The 14,400-nt window shown below is 39.4% G+C and overlaps 1 protein-coding gene across 7 annotated transcripts in view; it reads right to left on the minus strand.

Annotated features, from left to right (window-relative positions):
* Positions 1-1,182: 1,182 nt before the first annotated feature.
* FERMT2 (FERM domain containing kindlin 2) overlaps positions 1,183-14,400 on the minus strand; it is a 77,039-nt gene continuing 63,821 nt past the window's right edge. For 3 of the 7 annotated variants that reach the window (XM_070797615.1, XM_019968920.2, XM_019968918.2), the window contains 8 exons: positions 14,019-14,143; positions 7,630-7,736; positions 7,140-7,361; positions 5,147-5,170; positions 4,594-4,614; positions 3,890-4,014; positions 3,426-3,567; positions 1,183-2,466 (listed from right to left, as the gene is read on the minus strand). In XM_070797615.1, the coding sequence (XP_070653716.1) occupies positions 2,293-2,466; positions 3,426-3,567; positions 3,890-4,014; positions 4,594-4,614; positions 5,147-5,170; positions 7,140-7,361; positions 7,630-7,736; positions 14,019-14,143 (940 nt within the window). In that variant the 3' untranslated portion in view covers positions 1,183-2,292. The remainder of the gene's footprint in view (positions 2,467-3,425; positions 3,568-3,889; positions 4,015-4,593; positions 4,615-5,146; positions 5,171-7,139; positions 7,362-7,629; positions 7,737-14,018; positions 14,144-14,400) is intronic. The other 4 variants (XM_019968922.2, XM_019968919.2, XM_019968923.2 and 1 more) reach the window with 2 other exon arrangements.

Genomic DNA, 14,400 nt, shown 5'->3' on the forward strand with positions numbered 1-14,400 from the left:
CAATTCTAATAAGGATGACTGCTCTTAAGTTCCAAAAAGGACCAAATTCAGTGGCAGTTCAGAGGAGTAAGAGAAAATGTTTGGCTACAAGGAAAGTTGGAAGTATTCACAGATGAAAGAACATTCGACCTCTAAAATTTCTAAAAATGCTAGAAAGCTCAGATGTGAACAGGTGGCGACTAGAAGGTTTGGGGAATGAATGGAGATTGGTGAGTGCAGTGTGTCTGCAGTTGCCCCGTTTGAGCTGGGGAACAGGCCACAGAAGACCTCTGAGCGTTTGACTGGGGACCATTAGCTTTTATGCTGTGAGCAACCCCAGGATTTACTAGAGCTGAAATACAGTTTAGCTGTGTTGGGGCTAAACTAATCTCAAAATCCCTGGGAGGGCAGAAGGGCCACCAGAGGCCAAACAATCAGCACAGAGGCTATTCTCCCTTGTGGGGAGGCCGTGGGACCAGCAAGGACGCAGGTATGTGCCATAGACTAAATACATTTGGGGCTTTTAGCAAGTGACTGTATAAACTGATGACCTGTACTTAAGATGAGGAACGGGAACATATTATTACATTTTTTTTTTTAATGGGAAGGAGCTCTTAAATTTCTGAGCAAGGCCTGTTATGACCTGGCCTTAGAGTACAAAGAAAAGCCATGGAGAATGTGACATAGGCCAAAGATCTGAATTCAGGGGACAGTGAGAACAGTGATAGAAGAAAGACATTGGGCTGCATGAGCGAAATATCACCAGGGCTTGGCCTTATTAATTGCAAGGGGTAAAGGAGAAAGTCGAGAACTGAAGTTTTGAGTCTGAGTGATGATGTGATAGCAGTAACAATACAGAGTAAATTCATTTAAAAATGTGTTTTCTTAAACTGAGTCATTTTGCTGTTTAAAATCAGCTCTCCTCAAGCCAGCAGTGTCAGTTCATCTGTTATATTTCTATTTATAGCTACATTTCTAACATAAATATTTTACAGTTCATCCTTAAGTAGTAGGAGAAATGAGGGGTTTCGACTGAAGTGGAAGACTCCATCTTCGAGATTAAGTACGCCTGTCTGGTGACACTGCAGAATACTAAGCACACTGTTCTCACAAGCTGCAGGTACAGCACTTACAAAAGCGCAAGTTCATGTCTACACAGTTAATGTCATGTGAACAGTAAAAACAAGAAGTACAAAAGAAACATTAAATAAAAGATTTTGCTTTTATTTAAAATAAAATGCATTTATACAGTCTTTAAACCATGGATTATTGAACAATACTGGTAATCTACCCCTCCCTGGCACCCTTTTGGGCTATGTGAGCTAGGAATTTTCTGACTAGCACCAATGCAGGTTGTAACAGCGCAACAGACTAGAACACGGCCAGTCCAGGCATTAGAGTTAAGGACATTGTGGCAAATCATGACTATAATGAAGTCATCCTTAATTTAGCAGATATTAAAACTGCACATTAATTATATTTTAAAGAGCATTTAATTAATGCAAAGATGCTACATCTAAGCCATTTGCTAGTTGTGAGTAGATTTTTAAAAAACTGTACAATTTTATAAAATTTGTGTTTGTACATTAGTTACACAAAATGCATACTTCATAGACCTTTACTTCATATTGTAATGCAAAAGTTGCATGTTTTAGGCAGACAGTGAATATGCTGGTGAATACTAAAAGTGTTGTAATACAATATGGTGTAAAAATAAAAACACAAGACAATATACATACATGCTTATTCAAGGACAAAAACAAACCAGGCATAACGACTAATAGCATTTTCCTTCAAGATCAAACAATGACATTATTAAATACCAGGCACCTTTTGTAGGCCTAATTTATTTTGGGGTTGGGGGGGGAACGCATGACAGATGGCTACCAAAAGTAGGATATTTGAAAAATTATGAGGTCAAATTAAACATACATTAAAACACATGCATTAAACATGATAAATAGACTTCATATAGCTTAAGCCCTGGATAGCTTTAAAGTAGATGGCTTGAGTTTCTTACAGTTCGGCTAGCTTGAATCAGTGATGTTTTGTTCCTAACTTACCCACTACTTCAGTTTCAATTCCTGGCTCTAAGGAACATGTGCCATATTCAAGTCCGTACATTGTATCATGATAGCAGATTAATAGTCGTGCTTGTTAGTGCACATATTAACTGGTCTGGTAAGGCAAAAAAGTTTTCATGATAAAATAATGAATTTCAAGCTTACTTTATTAAGCAGCATATAACAAACAACAGCTTTTAAAGTTAAACAACTGTTATGGCCACGGAGTTTCATTACACAGCATTTCTGTTCACACCCAACCACTGGTAAGTTTGTAGAACATCTCTTCATCTAAACTCTCATTTTGGTCTTTTGCACGTGTTGAGAGAAATATGTAGCCACCAATGAATTCATGAACCACTTTGCAATCTACTTCAGTGCAAATGAAGGACAACCGTACTTCATCTGCAAACTCTACAGTGACCTAGAACAAAGACAGAGAACCATCAGTCCCTGCAGAAGTCCAGACGGCTGGGTCCAAGTGAGGCCACTACACTTAAGGTCTGTCCTGATCACAAAATACTCGCTGGTCCTCAAAATTTTTTTTTTTAAATCCTAAACTAATAATGCCTTCAAGTCCAAAAGCATAAGTAGTTTACTAGCCCCTCCCCTCCTCCTTTTTAATTTTCTTTTTCTGAAAAGGAAGGCTGAATGCAAGGGGCTTAGGTCATTAAGTTCCCAAAAGGTCTCTGGTGATTCAATTAATGAGTGTCTCCCTTCAAGTCCTGGGAGAAAACCTATTTCCTGTGTTTAGCTATTTAACCTTTAGATTTCATGTTTGAATATTTCAGAAATACAAGATTCTATGAAGTAATTGAAATCAGTACAACAAATCCAATGACCCTAAAACAAAGGACTTATTAGGGAAATATTCTGTTTAAATGAGAGTCATGTACTCCAAGGCGAGGGGTAGCATGATGTGTCAGGCTTTAGAGCCCCAAGTATCCCAGTTTGAATCCTAATTCTCAGTGTGTGGTCAAGGACAACGATGGCCTTCATTTGTACCATGGGGATAATCCATGTACCTTGCAGGGCTGGGGTAACGTTTAGAAATAGGGTACAGATGTAAAGCATCTAGTATCATGCTTGGCACAAAGTAGGCATTCACTAAAGAGTAGCTGCTATTTTTGAGTGGAAAGCGTTTATTCATTATAGAAAGACAACCTTAAAGATTAGCCAATATTGTAACATATTATGCTCTTATAAGTATCTGGGCTACTTATAAAATAGGCAAATAGGAAATGAACAACCAAGCATGTTTTATACTTTAAGAGGAAATGGCACAAAGAATCTTAAACATTTATAGGGCATTTTCTTCTTAATTAATTCATTTTTAGCAGATCGACTATGTGTGTGTGTTAAAGAAGCATGGTTACAGCTTACCATTTTTATTTCCCAGTTTACATTCCACTGTTTCATATTACTGAAACGCCAGGTTTTAATTGCATCTCCCGTGCTGGCGTCCATCCTAATCAGTCTATTGTATGCAATTCCAATAAGTTCTTCTTTTTTGCCCCCTTGGAACCTATAGAATTAAAAACATAAATACATGTTTTAAAACAGGGGTGGTAGGGGGACATGTTGGTCTGTTTTTCTTGAAGATATGTACTTTTTAACTCTTAAAGTGCTATTCTTGCCTGAGTAAAAAGAGAAATGAAATCACTTTAAATTTTTGATGAAAAAATGATAAGCATAGAAAATACATTCCAACATTCTTTAAATTTTACTGTGTAATAGGTTAATGGGTCTCAGTAGGTAGCTTTAAATGTTTAATTTCTAATTATACGAAGTCGATTAAGAAGGCACAGACTGAGGTTTACACACCAGTGCTTAGTAGAACCACTGACCTTGCAATAAAGTGTGTGATGCCGAATTCTGGTAATGATTGCCAAGCTTGAATAAATCTCATCTTGGCTTCAATTAAACTCATCTGAGCTACATTCTGATGGGCCTCCAAGATTCTTGCTGTTATCTAAACATGAGTAAACATCATATTTACTATCAGATATTATTCTTTCATGGTAGAATCAAGACAAAAAAAGATTAAAACATTGAATTATGTGCCCCATGCCCCAAAATTATGTATTGCGAGAGATGAAATTAGAAAATATCTGAAGCTACATTTGGGAATTTTAGTAAACTAATGACTTTCCAAACCAAACTTCAATACATAGTTTTTCTTAATTTTAGTTCCATATGTCAAGAAAGAATAAGTACTACTAGTAGGTATATATAATTGTTGAGACTTATTCAAGTACATACACATATGATAGCACAAGTTCTAATCCTCATATACATGATGGGTTTTAAGTTCAGTACCAAGATATCCGATCAGAATGAGTGCCTGCCATACAGGTTTCTAGCACTAGAAATCACTGCAATGATTTTAAAATTTTTCTAAAGGAGTAATTAGGTTAGTTTTTAAATTTATTCACTTTGGGGTGCCTATTTGCTCAAAGAGTAGAGGGAAATTAATTCATGAGGGGAGACTGTAGCTAGGGCTGTAAATATTTTTAATTCTTTCTTTTTTTTTTAAATATGGAGAACTTACCAAATCTCTTATATAGCCTGGCTGTAGATGGCAATGCGAGGAAAAGAAAAAGGAAGCAGAAAGAAAAAAAAGGCAATCAGAAAAAATGGCAATGAAGCAAAGAAAAAGTTGCGGTAACCTGTAAACCAAAATTCCAGCCAAAAACCATGCAAAAAAATGACTTTAGTTGGAAACCAAGCAAAGTAAATGCAAGTATGAAAATGAAAATGAGAAAGCAGTGATTACTTTTCATTTAGAATACTGAGAAACACTCCACATTATTTTAGATTGTTAAGTGTTACTAAAATTAAGGGTAGAAATTTGCAGGGAGAAAATTTAAAACGCAAATAACCTTTTCCCCTTCATGTACCAGTTCTTACTGATTAGGGTAAAGCTAATTATTTTAGTAGCAAGATAAAAAAAATTAATATTCAAAAGCCTTTAATCTTGTCTTATATTGAGTCAAATAATATGATCCATGCACAGCTTTTCAGAAAATAGTTGAAGGCATTAAATAAGTGCAGTGACCATACTGTTTCTTTATTTACAGAAGAAAAGCAAACCCCTCAATTACCATCTTTTTTTTGCATCCTTTTTCCTGGAAGGGAAAATAAAAATATGCCATACACTACACTAGGAGTGGTGGCTACAAATATATCAGTTCATTTCAATTTGGATTAACATGAATAAAACGAAGAATAAATCTTTCCTCTAAAATGTAAAAATCCAGTTTGGGAGTCATAGTTATGTAAAAAATATCCATAGCAAGTTTAATAGATAGTCTTGGGGAATTAAAATAGATTGTAACAAAGGCTATATGCGCCTGAAGACTTTATGCCCTGGTAGGGCTGAATGACCCCATGGCCTGCACAGCTTAGACCTACCTGACTCCTAAGTGCCACTGCATTATATAGTTTAAAAAATCCAATTACTGAGCCACTAAGTCCAACAAACAGTACAGTACATGACACACAATAGCAACTAAACTCTGCTTATCAGCACTTACTAGGTGTCAGGGCAATACTTGACTCAACCTCCTGGTTAGGGAAAGGAGAATTCAAAATGAATGTGCATTTGATAAGATGACAATGTGGAAGACAAGGCTAGAAAGCTCCTTAACCTCAGACCACACACATACTACTATCCTGTCAGTTAAGGACAGCCACACATTCTTTGTCCTCAAGAGAATCTTCAGTTGACTTGTAGTCAAGAACTCACCAAAAGAAAATTTATCTTTTTACAGCTAAACCTATCATTTTAAAGGCTTCTGGGAAGACAATTCAGTACCTGTCTGACAGCTAAACTAACATTTGGCAATCTTCACAATTATAGTTTAAGATCTTTTATTCCTAATACCTGATGGTGAAATGGTAAAACTGCTAAGATTTGAAACTATTCATTGACTTTGAAGGCAAATGAATCCACTTTTACAAACAAGTCTCTTCATAAATAACGTTAAAATGAATTAACCTAAGAATTAAAAAATGAAATTAGTACTCAATTCAGTTTCCCTTGTTAACTTACAATCTACATTCCACTCAGCTCCAAGGGCATTTCCTCCATTCCTCACTACTCCCACATCATATGACTATGGGATAAACAATTTCCATGTAGCTTACACAACTTCTGCAACTTAAAAGACAACTACTTGGTGATTAAAACTTTTGAACATTTCCAGCTAAGGGATTTCAGACCCATATGATATAAACACTGTATTTAAAGTTAAGAATTAACAAGTGTTCTGGGTATATCATTGGGCCTTTCCCGTAACGTTTTAAAATTACTCCTTAACAAAGATAAAAATGAAACTAGATAAAAATGAAGTATTTATTTCAAAGTTCTTCTTCACCCCCTTCCTAAGTTGGAGCCTCTTCCCTTTTAAGGCATGATGTTGGGTATCAAGTCAAGAATACTGGGGGCTATCCCAAGTGAAACTCCCCTGGCAAAGAACCTTTGGTGTTGGACCGAAGAACCATTTTCCGAAATAGCAATCCTTTTACGGTAGTCATTTCCAGAAAAGGAATTCTAAACAGAGGGAACAAAAGCAGTGAATTTCCATGAAAATTCACCAAATGTTGTCACATGCAAATCGGGCTTAGGTTTTCACTGTTAATGTTAAGAAAAGGCAACGTCAAACGTGGACTATAAACCACGTCAAGTTTATTTCCAAAGCTGGAAAGGTCCATTTCGACGGCAAGAAGAGTCATCAGAGATTTGGCTGGGAAATGCTGGCTGTGCTCTGTATCAGACTTACTTTATTTAAGGAATAAAATGGCATGGAACTGTGGAACACAAAGCAGTAAGACCATACTCAATTCCCTGAAAAGAATATCCTGTTAGCAGAGTGATTTCCTCAGGTGGCTTAGAATAAATATGCTCCCAACTACTCTACCTCATTATCCATCCTATTAAAATAATAAGACTTTTCTTAAAAGACCAATTTAAACTGACTGAAAGCTATTTTTTCCTTATATTTTAACCACCTGATACAAAATTAAGACTACCAATTAAGACTAAAAAGTTGTGTTTAAGAGGGGAAACTAAAGTATATGTAGAAAACCGTTTACCTGCTTGTTCTTGTACTTTTTTAGATAGCGAGGGGACACCAGACATTCAGGATTTATATCAGTTGTGATCTGCTCTGGTATTAACTGAGGATCTGGATTTAAATGCTGCATCTTCAGAAAGGAAAGAATATTCTGAACTTCTAAGTTGTAAGAACTGTCTGCCATGGTCTTGCCTTTGGAGGCCAATCTGCAGGCTGCCATCCAGTGTGCATACTGTTTTTCCTGTGAAAAGAAATACTGAGGTTTGGAATCTATCACATGATAAATCCTTTGAGTATAAAACATAAGAATGAATGATCAACTCACTAAGGAAGCAAAGAAAACCTAGGTTTACTTTTTTTTTTTTTGGCTGCACTGTGCATGTGGAATCTTAGTTCCCTGACCAGGGGATTGAACCCATGACCCGTGCATTGAGAGCGCAGAGTCTTAACCAATGGACCCACCAGGGACATCTCCCAAATTGAGGTTTATTTTTAATCAGAAAACTTACATTGTCACAACGAAGCCAGATTTCATTCATGCCCTCTGCAACCGGAATGAGGAGTTTAATGTTAAATTTTTGGCCTGAAATATTCACATCTGGGGTAACTTCACACCCTGTATTTAAAAAAATACATATTAAAATGGTTACATTTAGACTTAAGAAATCCCAAGCCAATACAGGCAGTTCCCATTTTATGGCATCTTAACATGCTGATTTTGCTGTCATGGAATCTACAAATCAGGGAATTCTTTATGTTCAGTAATTTCGTTGAGGGTGGAGCGAAGACTCAACTCAGACCTAATATACAAGAGATGTAACTGCACAGTTTGTGGCCCTCACAATTCACAAAACTTGATTGAGAAGAGAAGGAAAGAGTTCTACCCCTGGGACGACCCAGAGGGATGGTATGGGGAGGGAGGAGGGAGGAGGGTTCAGGATGGGGAACACATGTATACCTGTGGCGGATTCATTTCGATATTTGGCAAAACCAATACAATACTGTAAAGTTTAAAAATTAAAAAAAAAAAAAAAGGATATTATACAAAGAAAATTTGCACTCTGTTCCCACAAGTTTCACACATTATTATTTTAATATCATTCAGTTCTTTGAATCTTAAGTTATCAGGGTTTTTTTTTTTTTTTTTTGCTAAGTTTCTAAATGTACAGGGATTTAAAAATATCTTTCCATAGTAAAATTCTAAAGTGTGTTCTGGTCAGAATAAATGACTTTATGATGCCTTTTAAGAAAGGCACACGTGTGGGGAACCAGCCAGTGTGAGCTAGAGTCCTCTATGAGGGCCCCCTCAGGGCCCCACTGCTCCCTCTCTCAGCTGCTCTGGCCTCCTACTGCCGGTGCAAGGAAGACTAATGGCACAGATGCAGGGGGCAGGGAGCACAGGCTCTCCTGATTTGCACAAAATTTTAGGAGTCCATCTGACACAGAAGGTAATATAAACTTACATACATGGGAAGTCAGTATGAAAATAAAGGCATGCAGGATTTCACTTTACTGTCAAGTTTTCAGGAATATGTACATTTATGGACTGTACAAAATCCCCGTAATGAACTCTGTTAACCATTAGTTTATGGCTTTATAGGAGAGAAAACAGATTTACTGAATGTATACCCAGATAGATAATGGGGCAATGGTCAGCCTAAACTAGTAACCAGAATAAAATAGTGAAGAAGAGCTCTGTAAACAGACAGATTGGGGGTTCCAGACCTTTCTTGACCACTTAATAAGCATATCATATTTACTTATGCCCAAATTCCCTGACCTTAAGCTCTATCTCACAGCAATGCTGTAAGGATCAGTAAGATAACGATTACGCCAAAGCTTCCTAAACAGTATTCCAATTGTTAGTACTTAGTTCATGTCACCCTCAATGTGTGTTAAGACCATCATGCAGACTCTGGGGAAGAATGCAAACTTGTTAGCAGGGCCTGCTGTTGCCTTTGTCCCTGAACTGAAGCAACTTCTCCTGACAAAGAAAGTACAAGCAACAAGATAATAAGCTTCTATGTATCTGAACAAATGTTTAAACTGTCATTTTTTCCCTCATCAAATAAATGTTTTAAATAGCAAATGAAAGAAACAAAACATTTTAGATAAAGGAGAGATCCTCTCCTCTCCAGAATTAACTTCAATCACGAATTTGATGAACTTTCCCTCCCTCTTTCTTTTTAGAATATTTACTTCACATTAATAGCTACCACATGTAACTCCTACACAATCATTACAAACACTCAGGAAGTTGTGTGGCAATGTGTTTAACCTGCAAAGTTAAAACAAAGAGATGTATCTTTCTTCATTCCTAAATCCCCTCAAAATCTTTGGGAGACCCAATCCTGTGACCCCACAACTCTCTCCCCATTGGCTCCATGTTTCCACCTTTTCTCTGCAGTCCAGCCCGGACCCTGCTTCACTAGCTGTCACCTTCAACTCTCCAGACTCACCGTCTTTCCATTACACACACTTTGCAAAACCTTAATCCTGGCTCAACCCAACCACCTACCTCTCATTTGCCTATGCTCTGGGTGCTGAGCACTCTAAGATGGGGGGGTGGGGGTGGGCGGGGAAAACATCACAAAACTGAGCAGGTAAATTTCACTAGAAACATGTAGATTCCCAACGTGAGTCTGCCCCTGAACATTTGCAACCCTTCTGTGTTGACATCCTCAACAATGTTTATTTCACATCTTCTCAGGCCTCCTATGCTACTCTTAGAGAACAACCTCACCTGTTATTTTTCCAAGAACATGAAAGCCATCAGAAATGAGGTCCCCCAACTTCCAGCCACCAAAGCAGATAAACCTGGCCACCCTCACTTCCACACAGAGGAAAAGGTATCTCTCCTATCCGAGCAGGCAGAGTTTCCTACCATCTGTCAGGTAGCTTGTTCCATCACAGAGATCCTGTCCTCCCACCTCCCTGCCTTTCTACATGACAGTTCCATCAGCATTTAACTTCCTTGAGTCTCCCATCTTAAACCATAAAATACCTCTCCATTTTAGGCCTCTCTCTTCTATTACTGCCCTCTTTCCTCCTTGCCTGTCACAGATGAGGTTCATCAAAAAGCTATCTTTGTTTCCCATCTCAGTGACTGTACTTTGGCTCCCATGCATAAAAGCCCACTGAAATCTGCTAAATCTGTTCTTAGTAGAGGCCACGAACCACCTCCATGTAAATAAATCTTATGGAAGCTTAATCTTACTTTTCTAAAGCATTTGATGCTATTGACTACTCTGTCCTTTAACTTCTATCACACCTCATTTCCATGGTCTTCCTAGATATTTGTTTGTTGTTGTTTATTTCCCTTGCAAGTTCCACCTCCTCTAATCTGCTCTGTCCCTTAAACATTGGTATCCTGCAGGGCTCTGCTCTCAGCCTTTTCATATTACAGACAACTACTACAAAGGTTGCATCTACTATGAATACTCACTGCTGCCACGTCAGTATCTGCAGCATGGATCCTACCCATGCTCCAAACAGATACACCACGGCACCTCAAATTTAAAATAACCCAATTAAATTTAGCTCATCTTCCTCCCCAAACTCTGCTCTTATATAGTCTCAATCTCAGTATTACCCTATCCACCCAACTGTACAAGCCCGGATCAAGTCACTTCCCCAGCCTCTCCCAGCTCAATCATCCAGTCTATTGACTGAACGTCCTGAGAATCTAACAAAGTTGCGCCCTTTTCCCACCCATGCTGATAAGCGTAACCTGGATCAGTAGCACTACTCCAAAATTACTCTTCTACATTGCAGCCAACGTAAGGATGATGAATCTTATCGTATTCACAATCCTTCAGTGTCACTTCACTGCTGCCAGTTTAGAAAACAATCTCCTTAGCAGCTTTATCCTCTAGCTCCTGCTGTCACCTTTCTTCTTAGAAGGAATGGATTCAGCAGCTCTTAGGGAAGGATTCATCCTCTCTGCTTCAACTCCATACTCCAGAAGCATGCCCCCTCACCCACCCTCCGCGTGACTGCTGATGATTTTCCCCATGCAATTTTGCACATCAGTCTCTTTTATCAACTCTCCTCCTTCCTCTCATGGATTGTAATTTTCTTTTTGGGATCTTAACTCCAATGTTATTTCCCCTATTAAGCTTCCCTTAATTCTCTCCAAAATCACTGAAGATTGATACAGCATCCTTACCTCTTTGTTCCTTTGACCTACTGTTTACTTTTAAAAGTACTACTATTGCCCAAATTCTAGTAGTTTATTTCCTGACATTCTCTGACATCCTAGGGATGTGACTATAATCTGTTCTCGCTCATGACTCTAGTACCTGGCACAGTGGGTGGCGTGGGTGACCACTCAGCATCTGCTGACCTGCATTTTTTAGAACTGTGCACTTTAGATATCTTAGGGGCCTTAGAGAGCATCCAGTCCAACACTCTCATTACTCATAGGAAGATATTAAGGTCCTGACAGTTATTTTTCCAAAATCACAGGGCTTGTTTTGTGGCAGAGCAGAACCTAGGCCATTTGATTCTTAGGCTAGTGTTACCCTCACCAGTGTGATGTGCTAGAAAAGTACTCCTTTGGAAAGATGTTGGAGAAGTGGGATTAGGACACTCTATAAACTGTTTTCCATCCAGGACTTAACTTCTCAGTCATACAGAGAGAAGAATAAGGATGTAACAGGGACAGAGAAGATAGGGTCCAGAAGACAGATTAAGCCTCTAAATCGAGAGTGGATAATCAGAGTGGATCCTGGGCAGCTTGGAAGGGAAGCAAGAGGACAGCTGCAATGTATTCTCAGAGTAACAAATAACAGTAAAGATCCAAAAGTTAAAACTCCTGACCTAGAGAGAAAGGCAGTAAGTCTAACTAGAAGTTTTAGGAAAATTACAGAATTTCAACACATGGGCATAGCAATCTTCTACCCCAGAGCACAGGTTTTCCTATTTATTAAAATGTGGTGGTTGTGGTGGTGGTATAGTTGCTAAGTTGTGTCCGACTCTTGAGATCCTGTGAAGTGTAGACTGGCAGGCTCCTCTGTCCATGGGATTCCCCAGGCAAGAATACTGGAGTGGGTTGCCATTTCCTTTTCCAGGGGATCTTCCCAACCCAGGAAATCAAACCCGGGTCTCCTCACTGCAGGTAGATGATTTACCAACTGAGCTATGAGGGAAGCCCCTTATTAAAATGTATGTAACTATAAATGGGCTTTACAGGTGGCACTAGTGGTAAAGAACCCGCCTGCCAATATAGGAGATATAAGAGATGTGGGTTTAATCCCTGGGTAGGGAAGATCTCCTGGAGGAAGGCAGGGCAACCCACTCCAGTATTTGTGCCTGAAGAAGCCCATGGACAGAGGAGCCTGGTGGGCTACACTCCATAGGGTTGCAAAGAATTGGACACAACTTAGCACACACACATGTAACTATAAAGCAATAGTTCACAGATGACTACTAGGCAGAATAGAGATAGGGTAGAGATTTGGACATTTTGCTGAAATATACTAAAAATACTCTAATACACAATGTACTAAAAAAATAAAGAATACAGATCTACAGATGTAACTCCAGAGCCCGGAAACACTTAAATCCTTTTCTAATTGCCTTTCCAACCCCTTAACTCAGTTGGGAATTCATCTGACTAGAATGCAAGAATGCATCTGATTGGAATCTCAGTCTCACTGGAAATGAGTCTGGAAAATGTACTTCAGTCTTCCAGCCTCTGCTATGAGGGAAGGCCAGTAAAAAGAGTGTGAACAGTGAGAAGCCAATGTGTAGTGCATCCTTCAGCACACATGCTGGGGACCAAGGGTGTGGTGAGTGCTGTGTGAACCTGTAGGAGAACAGTTCTCAGGGGTATGGGTTCCTAGAGGAAGTGGTGTCTAAACTAGAAGTGAGCTGGCAGCTTTAAGTAACATCACTGCAAGCGAGAGGCTCATGGGCAATCTGCAAGTACAGCTGAAGGCTGTGTAGAGAGAATCAGAGCAAGGGGCAGCAGGACATCCTCCAGCTGCAGAAGAACCATACCAGCCAGGAGAGGAAATGCTCCTCCCCCTGAACCAAAGCATCCAACAGGTTTTTGAAAGAGATGAAGAAGCAGCGTGAAGAACAAACAGAAGTCACTAAAACTCAAATGAAGCTGTAACTCCACAGACCTGAATGGGGAAAAAAAGACTAAAACCAGTAGCTCTGAGCCCTCAGCCAGACTCAGTCCAGGCCACAGGACTGTGGGAACAGGTGCAGCAACGTGTGCTCAAATACTAGCCCCTGTTCTGAGACAGCTGCGGATCTATAGAGGCAAGAGGAAACCAACGAGATTTAGGCCATCAGCTAGGAGGGAGCCTCAGAGGGCTCCTGGGGCTGCCCCGGGAGCTAGGATGAGAGCACTGTTGAAGACAACAAAATTGTGCAGGCGAGAGGTGTTGGGAAAGGGGAAGACCTCAGTTAAAACCCTGCGATGGCTAACCCACTGGTGAGTCAGAAAGCCAAGAGACTGGGGACTTGAGCTGAACCAGCTGGTTACCTGTTAAGGTGAGGAAGAGGAGCAGGATGCTGATGATGAAGGGAGACAGCAGCGAAAACTGGGAGAGGACTACAGTAGAGATGAGAATGAGGCAGAATCTGAAATAGATATGTGGGCGGCTCCCACAGAATGAGAAAACCTACATGTCCTCATGCTGAAGAACAGAAAAGGGACGCCACAGATTTACTTGGGATAAAAGTAGAAACACACCCTGCATGTGAGGCCTGCACAGAGATTAGAACAAAATATTCACGGGAAGCTTAATACTGAACTTAAAAAAAGTACCTAAAGGAGCAAAAGGAACTGCTAAAAGCTTTACCCCCCAGCAAAAAGAAGTTTAGTGAATATTAGCTAATAGATATTCTACAATCAATACAGTCATTCCAAGGCTTTCCTTACCTCTTAGGTTCATCTGATGAGCTGGTGTGCCACTGGATTCTTCTTTGCTCTTGTAACAAGAAATAGATGTATCTTTAAAGGTACACCAATACTGCTTATAACCTTTTAGAGTCAGCTTTTTTGGCCTATGTGTCGAACAGAATTAGAAGGGGGAAAAAAAAACACTTTTGAAATAACTTTATCAATGCTATATTTTAGCAGCAAAATCTCACAATGTTAAAAGTCTGAGGCCAAGTTTTATATATGCTGAGTTCAGTTCCCTTTTCGTCTTGTGTGTGATATTCAGTTGTTGCTGTTATTGGATTTTCCTCTTCCACTCAATCTGCTCAGGAGATATTACAGTGAGTGGGCAGAGGAAGACCCTAAGGATAACATTCCCGTG

Source organism: Bos indicus, chromosome 10 (genome assembly GCF_029378745.1).
Source record: "Bos indicus isolate NIAB-ARS_2022 breed Sahiwal x Tharparkar chromosome 10, NIAB-ARS_B.indTharparkar_mat_pri_1.0, whole genome shotgun sequence".
Taxonomy (NCBI): domain Eukaryota; kingdom Metazoa; phylum Chordata; class Mammalia; order Artiodactyla; family Bovidae; genus Bos; species Bos indicus.